The sequence below is a fragment of the Anser anser genome (genome assembly GCF_964211835.1).
Source record: "Anser anser genome assembly, chromosome: 8".
In the NCBI taxonomy this organism is placed as follows: domain Eukaryota; kingdom Metazoa; phylum Chordata; class Aves; order Anseriformes; family Anatidae; genus Anser; species Anser anser.
In genome coordinates this window covers 3,668,740-3,695,251 of record NC_139728.1, presented here as the reverse complement: position 1 = coordinate 3,695,251, position 26,512 = coordinate 3,668,740, and the positions used below count along the sequence as shown (strand labels likewise).

The 26,512-nt window shown below is 34.5% G+C and overlaps 1 protein-coding gene across 4 annotated transcripts in view; it reads left to right on the top strand.

Annotated features, from left to right (window-relative positions):
• The window catches only part of COL11A1 (collagen type XI alpha 1 chain), a 139,836-nt gene that overhangs the window by 83,359 nt on the left and 29,965 nt on the right, over positions 1 to 26,512 (top strand). For all 4 annotated transcript variants that reach the window (XM_083846303.1, XM_083846306.1, XM_083846304.1 and 1 more), the window contains 15 exons: positions 1,472 to 1,525; positions 3,799 to 3,843; positions 3,992 to 4,045; positions 4,141 to 4,185; positions 6,836 to 6,889; positions 7,498 to 7,551; positions 11,213 to 11,266; positions 12,182 to 12,289; positions 12,609 to 12,698; positions 12,975 to 13,028; positions 19,587 to 19,694; positions 20,974 to 21,081; positions 22,143 to 22,196; positions 24,637 to 24,690; positions 25,409 to 25,516. In XM_083846303.1, coding sequence (XP_083702429.1) covers positions 1,472 to 1,525; positions 3,799 to 3,843; positions 3,992 to 4,045; positions 4,141 to 4,185; positions 6,836 to 6,889; positions 7,498 to 7,551; positions 11,213 to 11,266; positions 12,182 to 12,289; positions 12,609 to 12,698; positions 12,975 to 13,028; positions 19,587 to 19,694; positions 20,974 to 21,081; positions 22,143 to 22,196; positions 24,637 to 24,690; positions 25,409 to 25,516 — 1,044 coding nt within the window. The remainder of the gene's footprint in view (positions 1 to 1,471; positions 1,526 to 3,798; positions 3,844 to 3,991; positions 4,046 to 4,140; positions 4,186 to 6,835; positions 6,890 to 7,497; positions 7,552 to 11,212; positions 11,267 to 12,181; positions 12,290 to 12,608; positions 12,699 to 12,974; positions 13,029 to 19,586; positions 19,695 to 20,973; positions 21,082 to 22,142; positions 22,197 to 24,636; positions 24,691 to 25,408; positions 25,517 to 26,512) is intronic.

Below are 26,512 nucleotides of genomic sequence, written 5' to 3'. Positions count from 1 at the left end.
TTAATATAAGGAAGATAGGAAAAAAAGAAACAGCAGAAAAGCTTATTAGCTAGGTAAAGGAAATAAGAAATTCTGTCCCAATATTGTTGAGAAGGTTCACACTACTCTTTTTTTTTTGTAATTTACTTGTTTTTCATTATTTTTCTTCTTTCTTCTTGTTCATTGAGTACTGCCATTATCTGATAACTTTCACAACATTTTTTAATCCTGCCAGTCCCTTTTGATTAGCACAATTGGAGAAAGTACTTTGTATGTAAGATATTTACATCCTAATCATGCCTATTAATGTCTGATCATTTGATTTGTTTCTTCCCCCAGCCTTTTAATTATAAACATACTTGGGCTTTATGGAGTAGGATTTTCACAATTTCATTCACTCTTCAAGTTGTAAGTGGTGAAGAATTAAAAATAAAAAAAAAAAACAGAAAAAAAGAGTATCAGTCAGGTTTTCATTAGAGTCACTGTCAATGAAGTTGTACTGCCCCCAAGTTCATTAATGGATAATTGGAATGATTCATGTGACATAAGATTGAAATTTTTGTCATATACATTTTACTTGCCACCACAATTTTAATAACAAGCTGTATAGATATAAATGCGATATCACAGCAGGGAGTCTGTCCAGTAGTTTTAGTGTCTGACCAAACCAAACACTGCTTTGATTTTTCATCTTCTGTAGCTTGGAAGTATTTTTTTTATTAAGTTTATCTCCTCTTTGACCCCAACTCCCTTATGACAAATTAACACATTGGCAGGTAACCCATCTGCTCTTCCTTTGGACCTGTATACCATAAATCAAGAAGAAAATGGTACTGTTCAGGTTAAGTGGGCAGTAAGCAGGAGGAAAGGGAAGAAAAAGGAGAAGAAGGAATAACTTCTGGGAGAAGCTTCTATACATAGAATCAAGTCAGATGATCTCCCCATAAATTCTGCTTACCAGAAGAGCATATAAACACATGTAAAAATTGCATCAGTTAAATGAAACTGGTCAGTTTACAGTGAATAAACCACTCGAGGTCATTTACAGCTCAGTAAAGTGAATAAAGAACCACTGTTGAGATGTGGCAACACTTTGCAATTGCTTTGAATGCAGTTATTTTGTAAGAGAATTATTGTACTGTGAGGTAGCAAGGCCTTGTTTATTTCTCTTTGTTATGATACAGTTATTTCTAGTGGGCTGTTAATGATCTTTTCTTTCCTACCGTTAAAAACTGATGCAGATTTAATGAAGATTGTCTAATATGACAAATAATGTCCATTCTATGCATTGATGTTTCTTAATGCATTCTGAACTTGAGGCATTACAGTAAGTTAATTTGCAGCTATTCATCAGAGCTGCCACGCTTGCAAATTTGACATGATGTAAAATGTTCATCGTTTTGGAGGTGTGTTTTACATATGAATTAAATGCTGGTTATACTACAGTTTTGTTTTTGATATTTTCTGATATTTGTATTGATTTTTTATTTAGGGCTCAACTGGTTTCCCAGGATTTCCGGGTGCCAATGGAGAGAAAGGTGCAAGGGTATGATAATTCTTAATTTCATGACAATTATCTTTTTGTACTCAGTGCTATGGGAAGTCAGTGAAAAATAGAGGTATAAGCTATTGGAGTTGGACTTGATGATCCTTATGGGTCCCTTCCAACTCGAGATATTCTATGATTCTGTTATCTAAGGAACTATAAAAACAGGCTTTTCACTCTTAAGATGAATCTCTACAGTTATGTAAAACAGGACATACTGAGACACTACTTCTCACTCTTCAAGGTATTAATCTAAGCATACAGGAACTGAGACACTTTCTTGTTGGGTATGCTACCGTAATTATACGTTGGAAAGAGAAAAGAAATCACCTTTGAGCATGTGATTTAAGAGTATAGCTGAGTGATCTTGCAAGGACTGTTTTCCTGTATCCCGTGAATTAACATACTACCATGCAATTTACCCTCAAGGAAATTCAACATGTATTTCATAAGCATTCTGATTTACCACAATTTTTTTATAGGCTGAGCTTTAAAAAAAAAACAACAATGCATACCAGACAACATGAAGAACATATGCTATTAACAAATAGATGCAAAATGACAGATTTTGTTGCTTTGTTTATTGGAAGCTGGTGAGGGAAAATCTGTTAGGTGTATTCTTCTAACTAAAAATGAAATGCAGATTTGAAAGAAAACTGTAGTGTTGTCTCTAAAGCTTAACTGAATATAGCAGAACATGTTGTTAGAAACCTGATAAAATTAACAGAAGTGAGAGGATGGGTCATAGAAACGATCAGCTTAACAAGGCTTTAAGTCAAACTGAAGTAATGTATATCATTATTGTTCTTAAGAAGCCATTTTAATTTGCACATGAAAACAAGCAGGAATTCATGATTTTTAGATAAAATACATGAAATCCAATTGCATTATTTATGTATGCTTTAGATTTTTCTTGTGTTATTTTAGCTAGGATATGTTGTTATGGACAGCAAAGCAGTATAACAATGTTCAGGTCATCCTTGTTGGACAAAATGGGACATGACTGGTAATCAGGATATCAGATTTAATTAAAAAAAAAGAAAAAAAGAAAAATGATAACACATCAAAGAACAAACTTAAAATTATGAAAATATAATTATATTGATCCATTATCAGGCTTTCATAAAGTTTTTAATTCAGCTAGGGTTCTAATGACCTAATTAATACTGAATTGCAAATATACTTTGGTATTATGCTGATCATCAATAAGACAACAATAAATGTATGTTGTGTTTTTTTTGTTTTGTTTTGTTTTTGTAATGTGAAGTATTATGAGTCTTGCTTAACAGCAAATCATTCTGTGATATTCTACCACACACTGGTAATAAGACAGTAATTGTCCCTGAGAAGTTCACTAGCTATGTAGCATTATAAGAACAACACATAATTTTTATTTTAATAAGTAAATAAGATCAATGTAAAAAAAAAAAAAAAGAAAAAAAAACACACAAAACCAAGAACACCTCAAGAAAACAGCTGTGTGCATTTAATTCATTTTCAATAAGACCAAGCTTTATGCTAGAACGTCTCTGCTGCTTTACTGTTGCTGTTGTGTTTACCACAGAGAATAGAAAGTACCAGTCATCAAGTTTTTTTTCTACCTGAATAATACTGTTGAATGTTAAGCTTCCTTTCATTAGAATGCACAGCAATATTAACCTAACACCGAGCCTAAAGAAAGGAATCTGTTCAGTAAGATTAGGGGGTATACTGCAGCAAAAAAATTAATGGCTAACATTCTGACAACTTCTGTATTACCTCTGTGCAAATGTGCAGAATCCTGGTAGGTATTACAGTCCCTATTTCTGTTTTTTATATATATATATCTCCTCTCTCTTCATACATACATATATATGAAGAGAGAGGATTACCCTTTGTTTTCAACATTAGCCTGTGGAACTGTTCATGGGAAAATGGGAATTCTGTCTTCAAGGCTATTACTACATTGGAAATTATGCCAAGTCCTTTAGACTATTGCAGAGGTACTCTGTTGTGTGGCATCTTCTCTATTATCTTAAAATAGTTTAAAATGTTCTAATGCCTATGACAGAATCTGTCTCCAAGGCAAATTTAGTGTGTTTGACTACAAGTCTCAATGAACTCAGAAAGACAATTTTATAGAGGGCCATGGTTCTGTAAATTAAAATGAGAAGTAGATACTTAAAATAATGTTTAAACATAAGAGAGTTGCACTTTACCCCCACTTCAGTAGAAAACATTATCTCTCAAATATGGGGTTCGCTAAGATGATTTCTGTGAACTTTTCTTTACAGGGATTACATGGCAAACCAGGCCCAAGGGGACAACGAGGACCAACAGTATGTACTTTTGTTTTGCAACTTCGAGGCTTTTCTATATTAATTGCCTCTACTATACTGTGAAGAATTATTTTGATCTGAAGTCATTACAGAATTCAACAATTATCACTAAATGTATCTTTTTTTTTTTTTTTTTTTTAATTGACAGGGTCCAAGAGGCTCAAGAGGTCCAAGAGGTCCAACTGGCAAACCAGGTCCAAAGGTAATTGTCAGCCACACAATGTAAGTCGGCTGCAGGCTGTTTCTTTTAAAGAAAATAGAGGTTTAACCTTTGAACATACTATTTTTTCTTTCTAGGGTACTGCAGGCAATGACGGTCCTCCTGGCCCACCAGGTGAAAGGGTATGTGAAAGCTATTTATATGCATGTCTTTCCCCACTGTATAGGAGTACGGTTTGGGTGTGGGAGAGTTGGTTTATTTTTAGTTTTCCTTCTTATGTATTTACCCTTCTTGGACCACAGTAACCAGAACTGGCAAAACATCAGTTCTAATGATACTGCTTTTCACAAAGTTAGGAATGGGGAAGCTCAAGTTTGCTGAAAGCTTCTTCTATCTGTAGCTCAGTTTTGTATAAATAGGGCACAGAGAATTCATACACGCTTTGCATTATATCCATGCAAATTACAGTTGGACTATCAGTCTATGCTCTTAAGAATAGCTTATTTACCGTAGCATGATACTTGTTTTTACAAATCATTCAAGCCATCTTGAGAAGATTCTTTGCTGAAACAGCTGATTTTTTTTTGTTGTTCTAAGAATTCCCTTCAAACTACTTTCTGCATGCTTGAGAAAGCCTATTGTGCTTGTTAAAATAGTTTTCTGCTTGCTACTCTGTTATTCATCAATACACAAACCCAATATGCAGTCAGACCATCACACAGCAGGAAATAGAAAATTGATATTAATAGATCAGGTTTGTACCTGTATATCAGGCAAATGACAGTGTTTCAAGTGGAATGTGGGTAGCAAAGTTTGGGTGAAACAGGAATGATGTGGCAAGGAAGAGAGATGCCGGGGCAGGAAACTGGGATTCAAACGAGTAATAAGTTAAGTAGCGTGCTGGATATAAGAACAAGGCATAGTCCGTAAAAGGAACTGTACATTATTTTACGCTGAGGAGGAACATCTGAGGCAGGCTACCAGGAGCTGAAGAGCAGAGCTGAAGCAGGGGTTTGCTAACAACTCCAACAGGTGTTGAAACAATGAGCAGATCAATCCAAGATGAAAGCATCCCAGAGAGAAATTGATTAGAGCAAAGAGATGAGGTACCACAGAACACCACATATTATGTCACTTGTGTAATACATGTGAGGTATCTATTTGCTTCCCAATAGGGGTGAATGTCAGCCAAGAAATAAAACTGGCATTTCTACTCAGCTGAGACTATTCCAGGTACCAGACATGTAAATATTATATAATCCATTCTGTGTGGCTACTGCTAAAATGAAACTCCGTGAAAAAAAAAAAAAAGTAACTTTAATAACATGCTGTTAATATTCTAGTGCTTTTTCTCACATAATCCATCAGTGTAGTAGCTTGAAATCTGCAAGCCATACTGTCAATAAAAAGTATGTAAATCTTTCATTAAAAAGCCTCAAGATGTGAGAGTCAAAATACGTAGAGAATTTATGAGAAAGATAGTGCAGTAAGGTCACAAGGATTTCCCGCTTTGCTTAGCACTTCTCAGTTGACTCAGATTTATTATTAGAGTCTAATCAAGGTCTACCCTAGAATAAGATTCACTTAAGGACAAAATCTCCAGGTTGGGCAAAAGGGACCTCTCCCTCGGTTACATTCGCATACTGCTTCATGTAGTGCAGGAGGCTGCCATGCTCTGGCTGTGAGCCTGGGCTCTAATGAATGAGGCTTATGGAACTTGGAAACAGCCAGCACTTTATCAGAGGAGCTAAAGAGTAGCATAATTTGGGAGACGTGACCTCCTGCTTCAGGTCTTTTGCATCAAACTTCAAACAAAATTTACTAACATATTTTGACAGCTGATGCTGTAGCAAAACCACACATCGTATATCAAGTAGAGTAGGATAAGGCTTGCGCTGTATGACTAGGGTACATGGCTCTCTGCTTTGGGACCATGTAGAATAAATAGGGCTTTTCAGGTTGCTACTCTGATTTTGCACACTAAAAACTAAAAAGGACAAAATCTTTTAATAAGCTGACAGTCACTTTCAACATGTCAGCAATGAATTTTAAAAGTTTGCCTCTGTCTTGTTTGGCGACAACTTTAGAAACAGTCATGTAAGACAGCAATTTGTGTAAATATATATGACCACAGATTTATGTGGACATGTAGGCCTGTGTACATATTACACATATATGCTTGTAAATACACATATACAATGTACTAACTCGTATGATCATCTTTCACAAGATTTGTAAAGCCATGCTGCATGAAAATTTTCTCTCCATATATATATGTATATACAAAACTACATAAATAAAATTGTCATACATCATATTTTTTTCATTTATTTCAACTACTATTCATGAAATCATGAATGTTGTCCTTCGTCTCTGGTAACTATGGAAAGCTTATTCTATTTGGAAATTTGAACTGTTATCTAAATAGCTTGAAATATTATTAGAGTGAAAGAACTACCAATGATGAATGTTGGATTCAGTTAATAGACCACCAGAGCATGAATGAATTCCTATGCTTTATGCAACATAGAAAACAATGTTTCTTACTCACAGCTAACTCCTACTTTATTAAGCATAATTTCAGGGGTTAAACACAGACATACTTCATATAAGTAATTTTTCTTTTTTCTTACTGCATTCCTACAGAGCTAGTCTTACTTTCAGTCTATGCAAGTGAATTGTTGCTACCAATATTCATGGCAATGTAGATAAGACTTTAGACTTACAACCATATATTATCTACAGAGTTCATATATTTTATAATTGAAGCAAACTTTTAAGTGTCATGGCAGTTGGAGTAAAACTTTGCCTGTTTGGTTGCCCTTATACTAGGGACCACAAGGGCCTCAGGGACCTGTTGGATTTCCTGGACCAAAAGGACCTCCAGTAAGTATATTCTAAAATAAGTAGGTATAATAATGAGAGTGTTATTTTTCATATAATGATTTTGCAGGTAATGTTTGAAGGTTTATTTAAGAAATGTTTTCCTACTGATAGGAAAATTTCCCCCATGCTTGTGGAGCTTTAAGGCTAAGACAAGAACTCACTCATATTTAAAATGGTAGATGAGTCATCATCACGGCAGCTCATGTCGATTCAGCATAACATATTAAACTGGAAATTCTCTAGTATGTTGATGTCAAAGTCCAGGTGACAAGCTGAGTTTAAGCAAAATACTACTCTGCTAGTGTATATTTCCTTTTAACAGCTGATCAATTGAGGAAAAAATGAAGAGGAAGGAGACATTCATTAGTAGCAGACACATATGTTACACATTTGAGCTGCAGCCCGAAGTAGTCATATTGCTCTTTTAGTGTGCTTCTGCTCACATGAAGTACAAAAGCATCAGACCACCTATGATTTTTTCACCCATATGATTGTTATTTTTATAACAGAGAGAGAGTGAGAGACAACAGAGATTTTTACAGCTAATCATATGCTTTTTTCAGTATTAAGGATGTCTAAGAAATTATTTATGTATTTTACAATTTCAGGGGCCACCTGGAAAAGATGGCTTGCCTGGGCATCCAGGACAGCGGGGTGAAACTGTGAGTAAATGAACTCTACTGTGCTAGTGTTGCAAACCTCTTAAGGACATTATAGTGTGACCAAAACTAAAGAAACAGAGAGAACAGACAAAAGGGGAAGAGGCTGGGACTAGAAGGTAACTGTAGTTTTCTTATGGTTTAGTAGTTTAGGCATAAGAAAGCTTTATTTTGTTTCCATACTACAAAAGTGAGATTATTCTTTGCTCTGCTCAGTTAGTAACATCACAATGTGCTTAACTAGTCAATAGAAGTAGAAAAAATTAATACTCAGATCTCAAATTTAGTAAAGATTTGTCAGGCAACCACTGTATCATCTTCGATCACTATATCATCTTTTCTGATTGAATGTCATGTAACATGGCATAATAAAGTATTACTAAGTAATGCTAGACAGATGGGAAACTCGAAAGTCAACAGCTTTGGAAAGTGCTATCAGGAATGATTCAACCTGTGAAAAAAGAGTTCAATTTTGAAATTATATTCTATGCAATTCCCCTAAAAATCTTCATAAGTACATCTTGGAAGCAAAATTTTTAAAGTAACATATAAAATTTTTAATGGAATTATTAATATGTATATATTTCTGTAGTGCCAAAACCTGACTTATCTCCCACTGAAATTAAAATAAAATTATTACTTGGTTTTTCCAGAGCTAGAGAAAGAATTAAATGAGATTAGAGAGAAATGTTCTCATCATGATGAATGTGTTTGGAATTCCATCTTCACTGGGAATCTGGAAGTGAGTGCTGAGTCACTTCCACTGCTGGAAGTGGGAGCACAGACCTTGGAGTGACACATCATTCTGAAAAACTGTATTTTCCTCTGACATTTTAATGCCATTGCTTTGCAATGATGGTAGTGGTTTTTTGTTTGTTTGTTTGTTTGTTTCATGGGAGAGAAACACTATTGACTGCTTATTTGTTCTTTTTCAGTGACTTCAAACTCACAATTTGACACGTATTCTTGTAGGAAGGTCATTTGGTGGGGTCAAAATTAACATTAGTTTGCATTTGGAATTGCATACAATTGTCCAAGTTGTGTTTTGCTTGTCAAAATGAATTTAAATGGATGCAGATTTGTTGAGAAAACTTTGGGTTTGTATTGAACATTTTATTTGAAAATAGTAAAGAAACAAATATATTTATTTGCATATATATTCTACAGCTGGTACTGTTTAGCCTAGAAAAGGGAAGGCTCAGGGCAGATCTTACCAATGTATACCTGAAGAGAGGGTGTCAAGAAAATGGAGCCAGGTTCTTTTCAGTTTTGCCCAGTGACAGGAAAAGAAGCAATGGGCACAAATTAAACACAAGAAGTTACATCTGTGCATCAGGAAGCACTTTTTTACTATGAGGATGACCAAGCACTGGCAAAGGTTGCCCAGAGAGGTTGTAGGGTCTCCCTTCCTGGAGATCTTCAAAAGCCATCTGGACATGGTCCTGGGCAATGGTCTCTAGGTGACCCTGTTTGAGCAGGGGACTTGGACCAATGATTTTCAGAGGCTCCATGGGACTCAACCATTCTATGATTCCATGGTTTTTCATTTCACTCATTACTAGAAATGGAAGATGCAAAATACAATAAAACTACGGACTATGTCATTGTACGATGGTACTCTAATTTTATATCTTTTGGGTTTAGTAGGGTTAAAATGATACAACATTTGAGTAACTCAGGCACAAACACAGCTTATTAGCAGGAATTAGTTTAAATGTATTTTCCCCATGGATTCTCACAGATATCTTTTTGTACAAAAACAGATTTTAAAAAACAAACTAAATAGAAAGTAGATTCGTTGACTTTCTTTTTTCCAAGAAGATTTCCATTTCTGATTTTTTTAAAAAATGTATAAATCAGAAAACATTCATTGACCTCACTGGTTAAATCAGGGTCTTAGAATTCTGTTTCTCATTTATGTGTCTCATTAAAGTTCAATGGTGCATGTAGGCATTTTAGCAATCAGGCTAAGAAACATGCTCAGCCTTAAAAAATTCGTGAGCAAAATTCCTGGATTGCAGTTTGTTTGTGGACTAAGAGCTGTACGTTGACAGCAACTGAGGTAAATATTAGTGAAAATAAGGATACTGCTTCTTCCCCCAGTAAGCCATATGCTTCTCTGAAGAACTGCCGTTGTTTGCTGAGACAGGAATGGTAATGTTATAATTAATTTGGAACATAGATGTAGGAATAACCTAGATACTGTAAACCAATATAAAGCTAGTTCCTCTTTAGAAATTATTATCCGTTTCAGTTATTGATCACAGATTGGTGGGAGGCATCAGCTGCAGAGCTCTTTAGATTGCTGGGTGTTACAATAGAATTTAGTGTTTTGTGTCTATGAAAGGACAAAATAGAAATGTACTAGCTGTTTCATCAATTAGAATTAATCAAGGACCTTCTCACTACAAGAAACTCAGTTTCTTTATATTGTCTTTCACATAAAATTTAAAAAAAAAAAAGAGTAATTAGGTACAAGCACATGCATGAGACACTGGTGTAAATTTTTTACTACATTTTTATTATTTTAGATGAACCCATGGGGTGTTCAGGTCATCTTGGATATTTGCTGCTGAAATCTCTTTTGCTTATTACTTGTTTTACAAATCTGCACCTGTAGGAATTGATACATTTTTGACACAAAAGAAAAAGCACGGCAGTAAGACTATCATTAGCATCAGGAATCTTTGAGTATACTGCAAAATATCAATGCGTTCTGCAAACCTGGGAAATAGCAAGTCTTAAGTTGTTTTCAAGAAATAGGCAACATTCAACGCTCCCTTATCTTTCTTTTACAATAGGCTTCAGACGAAGTTTTGACAAAGTAAAGGAGGGGACACATGAATGATTCAACCTGTAGCAGTTTTAATTTTCAGCAAGTAGAGCAAAGAAATTTTGTATTTGTTTTTAATCTGGATCATTTCAAAGGTCTGAGAGAGAATGCCTAAATAGCTACAGGCCAAACTGAACCATGATAACAACTGGCTTGCAGCAAGAAGAGAATCAGTTTGAGGAAGATTAAAAAAAAAAAAAAAAAAAAAAAAAAGGTTAAACTGGATCTGATGGAATTGAGAACCTGTCAGCGAGACTGCGCCCTGAGGAATGCTGAGCAGGGCCCAACGTTTCTAAAAAATACGAGCCAAATGACACCTTTGTTTTTACACAGGTGAGCAGGGTAGGAGGCAGATACAGGCTGTTAGGCAGGGGTTAGATGTTATACAGCAGTATTGCCCACACAACTTAATCCAACATCTGTGTCTTTCTTTAAGAAGCATTTATATATCTAGCTTTATGATTCATAATATAAATATGTAAAAATGTATTTTCAGCTGTCTTATAGCTGCATCACTTATGTATTGAGACTCCCCCAATCAAGTTTACCTAGAGAGATCTGTAAAACTGACTGGTATTTTTACTACTGTACGACCTCATATTGGAACTGATAGATTGGAACTGATAGAGATTGGAACTGATAGAACTAGGAAAGATTAATCAGTACTTCACTTCTAAGTATACACAGGAAAAAAAAAAGTTTCTAATTTTTATTTCTTGAAGAGAAGACCCTCTGACATGGAATCTCTGTTTTTCTTCTTCAGCTCAGATCTGAACTTTGCTCTTCCGTATCTTGTTCTAGGTAACATAGTATTTTATGATTATTTCACAGGGTTTTCAAGGAAAAACTGGTCCTCCTGGTCCTGGTGGGGTTGTTGGCCCTCAGGTACATCATTTAATTTCATACCTAACTTCAAAAAGTCATTTTTGAAGGGTTATATTATGGCTAGTGCATAAGGCAGTTATTTTTGTTGTATTAAAAGATAACAATGGTTATCTTAACTTTGGTAACAAAATATACATAACAATTTTAGAAACTTCTAATTACTTAGTATTATACATAGTGATCATCAGTGATTCCACAAAATATGCAAATGTTGGATTTTTTTTTTGAGCATTCTTCATGTAATCGTGAATTTGAAGGTTTGCAGAAGTCAAGAATGCTGACTGAGATCTCTAATGTGAAATAGTTTAGAAAGAACAAGACATTATGTGGCAGTATTGTCAGAGGCCAAATTCCAGTCATTTTTAGACTGTTGAGAGTTTCACTATTAAAATTTAATTTATCTAATCTTATTTATTTGCAGTAAAATCAGGTATTTGGATTGCATGGGCTTTTTTTTAGGTAATTCCCTCAGTGAAAATTTTCTGCTAGTGAATCTGAAGAGATATCTTTCAACTCTCTTACTTTTCAATTCATATTATTCAGAAAAGCAACTGTACAGACAGTGTTTTAAGACAAACATAGTACATGGATTTCCCTTACACGTCCTTTTTGTAACCTCCTCCCATATGTAGAAATGCACTGTGTTTTAAGCTTCATTGCCTAAGGAGCAAGGTCAGGTTTTCAATCTGTGGAAGCTGTACAGACATGTCTGCAGGCAAAATGCAATGCAAGATTTATTTTATAGGACAAAGATATTTTGTAAGTCAGCTTTGCCTGAAGGGGAAGGTGAGGAATGTATGCTAACCAATGGCGATATTTTGTAACATACACTCAGAGCAGCTGGATAATAAGAATCTGTACCCCCTAAAGACATTAAATATCTTGAGATGACTGAGGTTTTACCTTTGTGCTTAGGGTCCTACTGGTGAGACTGGCCCAATTGGTGAAAGAGGTCATCCGGGTCCTCCTGGCCCACCAGGTGAACAAGGCCTCCCAGGTGCTGCAGGAAAAGAAGGTGCTAAGGTATGATGTGGCTTTGGGAAACAAATTGGAAGGGGCAGATAAATTGCCAATAGACTCATGTTAAATTATAATATATAACACACAGAATAAAACCAGGATGTATTATTGACACATTTCCCACAGAAGGATTTTGAAGGCTGAAAGATTCCAATTTTAGAGTTGTTTCTGCTTCTACTGAAATAATTAAAATTATTTTGAGCCAATAATTAGCATTTTTATAATAAAAAATAAGCAAATATATACCACACATTTACTGTGGATATGATGAACATCAACATTATAAATATTTTTTGTTTAATCAAAATGTAATGTTTTCAAGGGTGACCCAGGCCCTCAAGGTATTCCTGGGAAAGATGGACCAGCAGGTCTTCGTGGTTTCCCTGGAGAGAGAGGCCTTCCAGGAGCTCAGGTATAATATAAGCACTACGAAAAATAGTTTGTAAATAAATGAGAATAATGTATTAACCCTCTTATTTCATGGAACCTTCTACTGTGTTTAAAAATGAATACAGTAGTCAAAAAGACATCAAGAATCCAACGTTGTTAAATATCATTGGCTTTATAACCAGAAAGGAATTTATTCAGCTGTTTGTCTCTGGATTTTTACATTTTTCCTATTCCATATGTTGCAAAAATAACTCTTGAATTTTCCAGTGTAAGTAATAAGCATTTTTCTTATTTTTAGGGTCCAGCTGGTCTAAAAGGAGGGGAAGGTCCACAAGGCCCACCTGGCCCAGTTGTAAGTAAAAATAATAACTGCATGGAAATGTGAACAATATTACACAAAGTAACCTTTTTTCTTCTACACATGTTGTGATGTTTTCATCATAGATTCATACAATCATAGAATCATTTAGGTTGGAAAAGATCTCTGAGGTCATCTAGTCCAACATTTAACCTAGCACTGTCAAATCCACCATTAAACTCTGTCACTAAACTCTACATCTACACCAACACAGTCTGTAAAACAGGAAACAGATGTATGTCATTCAAAGTGATCAGTAACTGTTTTCTGCTAATTGCTCGTACTAATAAACCTATACCTTTAGGAACGTGAAGATTGTGAATATTTGAAGTCTTCTGCTAACAGTAGATATGAAATGCATTTGTTGGTCAATACTCTCCACTTACACAAGTTGTTGAGATGTAAGAGATTTTCTGTAGTGGAAAGATATTGGATATAGATATTGGACTCATGCTATACTCCCTTTGTATAAATGAAGTTTACTCATACAGTTGACCCAAATAAAGTTAAACATACTGCTGGTGTTCTGCATTGCCTAAGCTAGCATTTAAAAATGTTACATCACCATTTTTGTGCCCTTATTATTATATCTAATCTTTTAAACCAAACACCAGACAGAGTGTAAGATTCATTTTAACTTATTGTGAAACTTTTTTTTTTTTTAATTTAGACTAGGATACCAGAATGTTTTATTGATACTCATCTCCAGTAATTTCTTTGTAGTTAGGAAACGTCACATAATTTATCTCTTTCCACAACTATTCTACATTTTTTAATTTATTTATTATCTTAAAAAAACAAGTCTGAAGACAATTTTCTCAGAACCTACTGAAATTTTTCACCCTATGTTTGGAGACCTCAACACAATTAAAGAAGGGAGCATATTTCAATTCTATTTTGAGGTGCTTTGAAATTGGTGCAGTAAATGGTAAGAAAGCAGACGTTATTGTTGCAAAGCATTATTTGTGCCACAACATCTTCATTGAAAAAATATTTTTCAGATGAAAGTTTATATTCTGCAGAAAACAGGAAAAGTTGTAGAGTAAGCTTAAGAACTTTGAGAACGTATAATAAACATGGCAAAAATGATCTTATTTTGGAAAAAAATTAATATGTAATTGTAAATCTCCCATTCAAAACCATGGGAAAATAGATCATGCAAGAATGTAAGAATGGCCTACTAAAAATACTGTACTATAAATATTTTTTTAATGGTGCATTATACAATTATTAATAATTGTAGAGGATAAGATGACCAAAAACCATCCATTGCTTTGATGACTTTGTCTTCACTATATGGTCTTGTGTGGACCATGTCTAGAGACAGGCTCAGTGAAACTTTTACAAATTATTTTTGTTTGGCTAATGACACTGCGTAAAATCTTTAGAATTTAACTACTTGTCATGCAGTTATATTTGTTCTGTACACCCTAAGCTTAACATAGGTATAAAAATCTATTTGCCAACTTTTTGTGTTATAGTTGGTATTCATTTTATGATTATGATAGAAAAGCAGGGTTATGTACTTATTTCTCAAAAATCGTAAATAATTCTTAGGTAGCATGAGTAGTTTTGTTTTATTTTGTTTTGTTTTTTCTAGATGGTCCTGTGCTCAACAGTTGTTTATATTTAGATTTTTTTTCATGTTTGGACTACTACTATATATATATCTGCTGCCTCTTTCATTGCAATTTGTAGTAGGCATTCACTGAAAGTACTTGAAATAGGATACTTGCTTAAAGTTGCCTGTTCTCTGTTATTTTCATACAAGGAACTTCTACAGGGATGCACTGGATGTAAATGGTACACTCATCCTCAAACACAAACTGTGTAGATTTTGACAACCATCTTGTCAACTCATTTCTCTCTTCCATTCAGTGCAACTGAAGTGGGGGAAAAAAAAAAAAAAAGTCAGCACAGCTATTCCTATTAGGCAAAAAAGTAATAGAGGAGCTGAAATTTTATGTATTTCAGTAACAAAGCTCTCAGATACCCTTACAATTCATACTGGGATTAGAATGCATTAAACAGGGAGGAAAAAAAACCCACAGTATAAAATTCTCGCTTTTGTATTATTTCTATGTTATTGGAATCTAGATGTGCTACACTAGATTTATTTATTGGAAAAGATCTACTGTAGCACACATTTAAGCTTTAATTCTTAATTTTAACTCCTAAAATTTTAATTCTTAAAATGAAGTATTGAATTACTTATGCCTTTAAGCTTCTGTTCTTTAAATCAATATATGTTTGTGATGTTCTTAACAAAATGCAGTACATGTACATTCTCAAAAGGCATCAAAAGAAGATAACTAGGAATGCAATGGAAGCTAAAAGGGAGAGTCGTAAGGGATGACTGCTCCACTATATCTGAAGAACCTGAACTGTTAGAAGAAAAGATGAAACAAAATCAAGAAAGCATAGGCCAAAATAGTGTCTTCAAACTAAAGGTCGTGTTATCATTTTTTGTTAAGGGATGCCGTAAGGCTGGACTAACCTCTCAAGTGGATGGTTAGCTCAGGTACAATGAACTAGAACTCTTAAGAGCATGCAGTAACCAGACAGCTCAAGCATACCTGACATTTCAGCACACTTCACTTTCCTAGACAGGATGTCCACACATTAACTGTGTCAGAACTATCATAGTTTCTCATATATATGCGTCATGAAAGGCAGTGAGGAAAAAACATATACCCTGTTTCATGATGGTTGTCCATATTTTGATATACCTGTGTTTGAACATAAATTCAAATGTTCCCTGTTTTTCTACATATAGAGTATGTCTGTTAGTGTTTTAGTTTAGAACACCAGTGTCTTTTTGAGGTGAACATCTTTATCATTCCTACTTACCATGTTTTGGTTCATATCATGGAGCTCTCTTGGAGCTCATGAACTGTATTCCTTTCATGTGAAACTAATTTGGAAGAGAAATTCCAGGAGCCCTTCTAATAAATTCCAGGAGCCCTTGCAATACATGCCAGCTAATAGGAGTTCACTGTCAGAGTAGAGTCAGTGTGAAGTTTACTCCAGAAACACACAGAGCATGGGTATCAGGAGCACAGTACCAACTGACTCATTTTACAAATTCATGCCTTTGGGGCCACACATCCTGCTAAGTCATAAAAGAGTCACGTAGGAAGCTCAGAATTATTTGCAAGTTTTTTGTTTTGTTTTGTTTTGTTTTGTTTTTTGAGAAATATATATAGTTGTAGCAGAAATAATGGGCAAAGTGGAAAGAGCTTGAAGGAAAAATATTTTTTCTGACAAATTTACTTTGAGTTTACTGTTGTGCAAAACAGGCCTCTTGAGGCAGAAACAGCACCAAGCTGACCTGAAAGTACTCCAGAAATCCAGTGGTGTTTTTTTCTCCTATTTCATCTTTAATTACTAACTTCTTGTTTTGAAATAGTTTTTCAGTGAATAAGATGCATAGATGCCCTTAATACCAGTTTTCTGTACGTCTGCAAGCACCATAATTAAACCGCAAAAGCTTGTTTTTTTCCCCAACATTTCATAGCAGACTGTGAACATTAAGTAGTCCTAAAATATTTTCCCATCTATTTTTAGCCAATAGAGGGTACACGCAGAAGTGTAATTATAATGGAACCTTCATTTGCCATTTATAAGAGGAAGAGAGTTCATGCCACTGAGTGATTTTCCTCCAATTCCCTGCCAATACCAATTGCTTCTAACTAGCATATATGGTCAATTATACGATTTATTTGGCTAGCACATCCATCTGCGAGCATACCAAACAAATGACTGCTCCAAATACTGTGCATGCCAATTACCGTGCTTAGAGGGATTTGGACAAAAGAGAGAGATGCATGAATGCACTTCAGAGCTTTTTTTTTCCTTTTTTTTGTTTTGTTGTTGTTGGTTTCTTTTTTAACAGTTCTCTCTTATCTGCTGTCTTCATCCTCCGTTTGTTTTATTCCCTTCTCACACTACTGTATGGAATGATGAATTCTGATGAGAGAAAGCTCCTTGGAATGTCAAGCAGTCATTTTTCATTAGCCAATTTAGGGATAGGATACCCAAATTGGACTCAGAATTTGCCACCTAAAGGCTACCCAGTTATCAGCATTGAACTGTATAGAGCTATCTTCCTCTATCTGATGAAATTTTTCAGTCATGGGAATGTTCTCTTGTTGAGCATTTTGTTAACAATCAGTAAATAGTACTGTTATGTCCACATAATGTATACAAATCTATAATTACATATCTCTCCACAGAAGGCAAGGTAAAAACAGTCACTAATGAGCTTATAGTCTGTATAAGAGAAATATATGACAAAGCATTTCATTCACTTCCATTCTTCAGAGGTTTTTATTAAAAATAAAAAAAGCCACAAATTGATAAAAAGATGAGAAAAGAAGATGCAAAGATGTAAGTAGCCCTGAAAGATCACAGGTTAACAGGGAGTTTGGTAATATGATTATTTCATAGTGGAAGTGACCTAAACATAAAACACTTTTCTGAGTTGTGACTATAATTTAATGTGTTTTACTTTGATCAGAGGCTACACAGCCATTCTCACAAAGAAATAAGAGGATCCTTGAAAACAGAATGCAAACTTTCTGTTCATGCCTCATGTGGAATTTAAGCACGGCAAATAAAAGTGATGCAAAAATGCAAGTGAAAAGTTGGCCTAGTAAAAAGAGCTACTAGAAACTGTGGCCACTGGTAGTGTCTGCTGTCTAATGTAAGAAAGATCCATGAGTTACTTTCCCTTCTATTTTTTCCTCTCTATTCTTGCATTCTACTGATGAGCTGACTTAGAATTGTTTATCTTATGAGATCTGACAGGATCAGAGACCATGGCAGTATGGCTGCAGGGTTGTGAATTGTTCTTGTTGAATTCACTGAAGTCGTAGGAAGTGAAATAACAGAAATAGGATTCAAACTTAGGCATCCACCCAGACTTTCAAAAAAGCACATGGAAGGATAAAGTCATCCGAGTCCTGTGTAAATACTGCTTGAACACTAATGCAAAATTAGATCTAATTTGATAAATTAGATAATTTGAAGAGAAAAAAAAAAAAAAAAAAACATTCAGCATAACTGTTCAGCATTCTGTTCTTTGGAGCAGTCATTCAGCACTCTATTCTGCCACAGTAACCTAGAGGGAAAATCACCTTACTATGTAACTAGTACAAGTTATAATAATGGAGTCAGTCCAGGAGAAATATGCCATGGAGAAGAACAAATTGGACCTCATACATGAAAGCACCTTAAGATTCCAGTGTTCCAAGAGTCAGCAAATTCATTCTTGCTTAAACGTGGAAAACGATGGCTAGTCAGAGCCTCAGGCTACAATATCTGTTACTTATCCATTCCATGATGTACCACACCTGTTTAACAGTTGGGAAAGTGAAATTATCAATAACTTTAAAGTGTCACAAACTAGCCCATAAGTGTAAAGCTGAAAAGCTGGAGAAATGCTAGTACAGAAAAATAAATAAATAAATGGTGCCCTATTGATACAAAAATTGTAAATGATTTAAAAGATCAAATATGAAAATGTAGAAGTGCATAGGACAGTTCTCTTTGTTTCTCAGTTTCCAGTAAGTCCACAAATTTCAAGGTTAACTGTATTGCTGCTAGTGAAACAGTTTAGACTTGTAGCCACAAGACTAGCCCATATCTCAAATATAATGGAACAGAATACTCAGCTGGTTTTCTTTTCCTGCTGCCATAGCTACTGGAATTGCAGTAGGAGGAGGATGTACAACATCCTTAATGTCAAGACTTGCAAAGCTGGATTTCCTGTTAGAGTTCTTAGCCAGTGACGGTACTAAAAAAGCACCAAGAAGCTCTGTCGTTCTCCATACTCTGTCTGTGTGCAGGAGACCATCATGTTTCTACCTCTCTGTACATGCTGTTTTTTATGGAATACACAATTTTGGAATACACAGTTCCAGTGTTTTTTCTACATACACTTCTCTTTTCACCTTTCATTTGCAGTATAATGTTTTAAAATTTATATGTGCTTATCTGAAAATACCAGTGCATCCAATCCTCCTTTGTATGACACATCAAATTAGTCATTATACTTGAGATTTGCACAAGTGAATTGAAAGGCAGAAACATATTTATCAATGCAGCTATGTACAGTACAATACCTGATGAAAATTTAGGGTTGTGGTGTAGGTTAGTTAGTTCTGTGTTTTCGTATGGTGGGTATTCTTTCATCAAGATAGTATGTTAATGTATTTTGGAAACTCACAGGAAGAAAAGATCTTGAAAACAGGCTGAAGCACATTCCTATTATGATGAACAAATACAGGAAGAGGTAAAAAAAAAAATCAAATTAGTATTGAAGAAGAACTATTAACTGCAAACTTCAGGTTAGTTCTTTCAGCTTTTGCCTTTAATTGTACACATGCTGAATGTGCACCCTTCTACCAACTGTGAAATCTCACTGAGTAGCACAGGTATTCTTCACTGTTGGCAAAAGATGTGAATTGTTGACCTGAGTTATGAATACCACCAACAGCTATCAGGGCTACATCAGAATTCTCTTACTTTTTTTTTTTTATTTCTTCCCAGGGTTCACCAGGGGAACGTGGAGCAGCAGGCACTGCTGGTCCAATTGGTCTACCAGGTCGTCCTGGACCTCAGGGTCCTCCAGGCCCTGCAGGAGAGAAGGGTGCTCCTGTAAGTAATCACAGAGTCATATTAAACTGGCATAGCACAGACTTTTCATTCCAGAACATTAATTTTTCCCACTATGGTATTTGCCTATTAAATGTATCAAATTAATTAAATACTAAAACGTTTATTGTGATGCCCTCTAACACTCAAGAAGGGTTAAACTTGTTATTATCGCAGCAGTGATTATAGTAAGAAAGGTTCTCAAATCAGTCTTACATTTAAATTTTGTATCCAGCCACTCTGCAGTAGAGCACAAGTATATTTGTCCTCAGCTTCCATTATTATTTAGCATAATTTTCTGATACATTCTCTACCGTTTACAGTTTCCTACCTGTTGATTTTTAAAATGTTTTGTTGTACTCGTTATTGAAACACTACAGTCATTTCATCCTGCCATTTTCATTTCTAAGTTTGTTTCTTTTGTAATATCCTTATAAATATTTTGAACTTCCTTCTTTCTCTCATTGAATACATTGAGAGCATTTCAGATAATGTGAAACAACTGATAATAACCTTATGATGTACACATTCAGTTCTATACTTATACGCAAATGAGTTTTATATAGCTTAGAGAAATATTCAGATAATTTGAATTATTTACAAAGTCAGTTTTATGGATGTTTAGGTAATATCATTTTCCTTAGTTTTTCTAAGTTCAGTTAGTGGAACCTCAAAACATGCTTTCCTAAAATGAAATCATGTTTTTGGACTCTGCATTTCACACAGCAAAGAAAAGGCAAAACAATCAGCAGCAAATGCATAGTAAAAAAAAAAATAAAAAAAAATGCAGCAATTGTTGAGAGCAGAGGCTTTTGTTACTTGAAATTCCTCACAAAACATGTTTGAGGAAGTCAGGTTTCAGAAAATATGTATCTGTATCACAGCTGTGAACCTGCATTCACTCATATGTCAGAGTTATGACATCTTTAACTTTTAATTTGGAATTAATTTACTCATTTAGTAATCTCGTTGTTACAGCAGCATGTCTAAGCTTATATATTCTTTTTAAAGACTTGTATTACAGAGGTGACCTCTGTATTTGTTGTGTTTTCTGATGACTGTGAATATTGGTAAACTCATTTTCTAGAAGGTGTGAGAGACAGGAGAACATAGGCATTGAATTCACTGCTGCTTCTACTTGAATAGAGGACATGGTGTTATCTTGGAACATCTTTTGGGTGGAGTTGGACTGTATTTACGTATTGCTAACGTGACTCACTGCAGTGCAAGCTTTGTTCGTCTCCTGTGATAATGTGGATCAGTTCCTTTTCTTCAAAACCAGGGTGAAAAAGGTCCTCAAGGTCCAGCTGGACGTGATGGAGTACAAGGTCCTGTAGGGCTTCCTGGTCCTGCTGGTCCAAGTGGTTCTCCCGGCGAAGATGGTGACAAGGTGAATCATTATAACTGGCATTAATATACCTGTGAGAAGGTTTGTAAGTACAGTTTCCTGGTTTCAGCTCTCCTCACAATAAATATAGCAACTCAACAACTCATTCCTGCCCCTAAGACTCCCCCAATACACTGAAAATTAAAAAACAAACAAACAAACCACAATTTTCTGTTATCAGATGTCTGAGTGACAGATGCCACAGCAGACTGGGATTTGTGTTCAAGAGCTAGAAAAATAACATTTTTCCTGGCAAAGGAACAAGGATTAAAGTGTGGCAAAATAATTCAAGTCACATGATGTCAAAATTGATTTTTGCCTATTTTAGAAATTTGGTCTATGGAATGAGTAAGATTAAATGTTCTCAGTAATGGATGGTGATTTAGAACCGTTTGTAATAGGTTGAGGCTGTTAGAAAAATGTACTTGCAGCAGAGATATTCTGTTAACTTCTGGCAGAATTTAGGACACAGCACCTTTCAGGATCATCTTGAATGTTTGTTTGATCTAGCACTGTTCTGTTAGTTAACATAGTGCATAGGTAAAGACTTTGAGGTTTGTTTTTATAATGCTATAGTGTTATTTGTCCCACAGATAATATTTTCTGTGATTTATTTTTTTTTAAATTGTATAAAGAAACTTTTCTTCCTGACATGTTTTCCTAGCAATATGAATCATACTAAAGTTTTGAAATATTGTACATGGCAGTAAGAAAAAATTATTCAGTCACATACAGTTAGATAAGCCTGTAAATCACTGTACTGTTGTTAAAAGTTCATATTAAAGGTGAGGAACACAATTTCCATTATTTAGAACTTAGTATCACTATACTTCAAAGCTACATCTTTTGGGCCTTTGCAGTATAAAAGTTAATATCTGGATTAATATGACATACTGTTGAATGATGCAGAATTGTCCCCTTTAGGCCTTTACACTTGAAACTGAAGCACACAACACAGAGTAATCGTATCAAATGGAACATTTAAAGATACTGTGATTGTGGTGTCAGCTAAATGTGAAGGAGGCCATTCTAAACAAGAACTAACTTTTAACTTTCAATTACAGGGTGAAATTGGTGAACCGGGTCAAAAAGGTAGTAAAGGTGACAAAGGAGAAAATGTGAGTAGCAAAATCCTTTGTCTGTTTTGTTTTTCATAAATAAAAGGTATTCATATAGTTTTGCCACCTCAAAAAATAGGAACAAAGACACATTTTAAAATGCTTCTTCAAATTAATGTTGAGTTTTAATAGAGTATTAGAAATACTAAATATACTATTTATATACTAAATACTAAATATAAATGTTTAGTATTTATCATGTTCCTTGAGCCTACAGAATCATTAAAAAGTAAATGGGTTAAACTACATTCCTAAGCACCCTTCCTGTATCATTTTAATTCATCCATTCTGCATTTGAACTTGGAAAGACCAAGAGTATACATTGTCTTACTGTGTTTAAGCTGACTCTCTGGATTATGTGACACACCCAACTTTAGCTTCTTAGCCATAATGATGAATATGAAGACTTAGCAGAGAAATTTATTAATACAGTTTAAAATTATTTTGAAAATACCTAATTATTGGAGAGTGAACTTAACTGGTTTCAACATTTCAGAAGAGCAAAGACCTTATACAAGTTTTCAAATACTATCACTAGGCCCAACAGTAAACCTGAACTAATTAGGCTTCTACTGAGTTCATTTGAGCAGTTTTTGAACTTCAAAATTATTTCTACAGCACTTCCTTTTCCAAGCTTTTCCTACTTTAAAATTTGAAGCAAGAAAGAATCAAACTAGATTTTGTTTTGTTTTGTTTCTTACCCCAAAATTCAGTTTTATATTATTTTTCACCAACATTCACAGTTGTCAAAACTCAGAAGTCAACACAGGGGTATTCATAGCTAAGCGTATTTACTATCTTGAAAACACTGAGCTTATTGTGACTAACTACATATAGAGCATCATAAAAGTAGATTGCTTCTAAAATTTGCAGCAAATTTATGGCTTCCATAGAATTAGATGATGTTTTGTGGGACTATGCATACAAATTTAAGCATTTCACAGTTTTATGATAATTTTGTAGAAAAAAATGTTGAGACAAAATGTGCAGAAAAATTACAAGGTTTTTTTTGTTTGTTTTTAAAGATAGGCTTGTCTTTTTCAACTATTTATGTGAGAAAGACTTACTTCTGCAGTTTTCAGGGCTGAAAATACATACTATTCACAATCCTATTGTATTAGATCAAATCACAAGTGTTAATAATAAACTGTTTGCAAGGCCCTGTAACCTATATATGGATGAGAGAGCAGTTGTATTATAAAACGCATTTCTCCAAGAAACATACATGTAACCAAATTGTTGAACAAATCCTGCTTCGTACTGAAATTAGTCTTGCATAATCTCTTGCAGTTCTGATCAGTCTCTCTCCTTTTGCCCTCCAGAGCAGTGGAAAAGAGAGTCTGAGCATGTGTCCAAATAACTTCTCATTAGTCAGTATTAAAGTAGCTTCAAACAATATTTTGCATCAAAATGAGTATCAAATGAGGTTAAAAATATATATGTCTTGTTCTGGGCCCTATAAAATGAAGGAAGAGGTAGAAGCATCCTACAGTGTGTAGAATAAGGGCATTCCAATATTTTAAAAGTCGTGCATGCTAATTCCCTTCCTCATGGTAACCCTCCCAGTCTATAGGAGCATTCCTAGGAGTCCTTTAATTTAGATATGTCACAATACAGGCTAAAAAGCTTTGCTTCTCTTTTTGCCATGATATATGTAATATATATGTTAAGGAAAAATGAAAGGAAAAAAAGGAGCTCAGAATAAAAGAGAAGGAATACATAGCTTGAAATTTCCAACACCCTAGAAAATAAGATGTTCTAAAATATGCATGGAACCCCAAAAAAGAAATGGGCTCTGAAGTCCCTTTTCCTAATCTCCCTGACTGAAAAAGATTAAGTTCTTCTCAGAGATATTTTTTCTTCTCATGAAAAAAAGATTTAATATCAAAGGGAATGTGGATCCCAGTGCTCAACAAGAACTTAGCATTCACGTTAGATTTTTCTCATGCCTCATAGGTGTCAAAATAAACTTTGTGCTGTCACAAAAAAAAACATTTACGATTTCATAAATCTAATTCAGACAATAAGTATTTTATTTAAAGGAGAATTGTTAGGTAATACTTTAAAGGTTGGCATTTTCTGCAGAAATCTCATTGAAAGGTCTGATATTTTTAATTTTGAAAAAATAGTTTTCATCTTCAATTTTTCATCTTCATCTTCATCATTCAATTTTGCATAGAGTCTATTTTAAATATTCTGAAACATTGTAAGTGCTTACAATAAATGTCAGTTTAAAGTTTATTATAGACACAAAAATCTGAGCCTTTGAGAACTAAATAAACAATGCTTGTTTGTACTGAATGGAAAAAACTTGTGAATAATACTACATTCTCCATGGAGAAATGTAGAAACATTTAATAGTGTTTGATCATGCAAATAGATTTGCTATTAATCTCATTCCAGATGCCATAATTGCTAACTTTTCCTTTTGTTGTTGCAGGGTCCTCCAGGTCCACCAGGACTTCAGGGTCCTGTTGGTGCTCCTGGTATAGCTGTAAGTAGCTTGTTCAGAGTAAACCACAATATTCCTATAACTCATCTGATACTTAGAAGTTCTGAGAAGCGCATGGTAATTTGTGCTCCTTGCGCAGGAAGAGACTTCAAATCACTGTTAACTGCTGTGTCCTTACATTCAGTTGTTTATTATAAACAAGCTTGCACATCTATTACTTGATTTGCAGCAGGACATAATTTGAAGGAATTATTAAAAATGAAATAGTGTAAGTAATGAATAGGGCTCATCCTTTCAGCCAATTTTTTTGATGTTTTTATAACAGTCCATGGTAAAATCAGTTTGATACTAAATGCATTTAAAAGAGAGCATTTCTTTTTAAAATACACCAAGTACCAAAATGAGGTGTTTTTTTTTTAAGTTTTGAATTCTTCTGCCATAAATGTTGGTAGAGCTATGTGCTATTCATATTTTACTAATATGTAGGTGTTCAATACCTAGAAAGTTTATGCAGATGTGAAAGTGAAGAGGTATTCAGGGAAAATTCTTGTGAGACTTGTAGTATTGTTTGACCTACCAAGACATATGCTGGTATTCTGTTGATATAACAGATTTCGTTCAATCAAGTTGGTGTACACGCATTTGTAAAGATATTAGGGCTGATTCTGAACCCTCTCTTAATTGTTTTGCCAGTGGTATCAGAAGAGCTTCTTCTGTTATCAGACCTGTGATATATTTGCTTTTTGCTCTTTCCAAATAGGGAGGTGATGGGGAGCCAGGCCCAAGAGGTCAGCAAGGGATGTTTGGGCAAAAAGGTGACGAAGGACCTCGAGGCTTCCCTGGACCCCCAGGCCCCATTGGATTGCAGGTAAATTTATTTAATGTTTTACCCTCCACCTGTAAGAAGCCTTATTTCTGTGTTAGAAACTGAATGAGTATTGTCTTCTATTAAATACATGGTAGTATCATTTAGTAAGAACTGAAAGAATCCATATTCGTACAGTTCATGCACAAATAACAGATTTAATGCTGAAGAAGATTGGTAGGATGCTCTGAAATTGAATTCCTGGCAACTGTAGGCTTTAGAATGTCATTCAGTAATTCATTTGTTTATTGACTCAAACAATTTCTGTTTTATCAAGAGCACTTTTTTACTGGAGATACACATTTTAAAGAAAAGATTCAACCTGGGGGAGTATTTAATGTGTCCTAATCATTTGCTGCATTTTCAAAATAGGTTTTGGCAATGTAATGCGTTTCTCAATGAGATACCATTGCAGCCATCATTTGTGTTCTGAAAGATTAGCAGAACTCAATGCAGTTTATACACTGCTGCCATCACTAGCAGTATACCTATAGTTTCACATTTCTTTCCCTCAAAAACATCAATCAGGAAAAAAAAAAATCCTAAATTTTCTTATGAATTGTTGTTTTTTACCATTTTATAGAGTGAAATTGTCCTTTTTATTTTTCTCAGATTTAGGATACTGTTTCAGGTGATGTTTTTGGAAAGACTAGTATACTCTACCTTCCCATTTTATGTTTAATCAGCACAAAGCTACATAAATATAAAAATCAATTAGCTTGAGACTTAAAGCGAGCAATTATTTTTCTGATTCTGATTGTCTTTTATGTATGTTGATCCATGGACCAAAATGCTAATTGTAATGAAGTACCATTGAGAAATTAGGAGTTTCTTTTATCAAGTAATACAGTTCTCATGGTAATAATGAACCATTGAGGAGTAATTTTCTCTTTCTTATATATAATATTCCATGGTAATTCTATTACACTTATTTCAATTAAATTCTAGTGATAGTACTTAAATTGGGCATTAAGGAAAAGTATTTTTGTTCATAAAAGT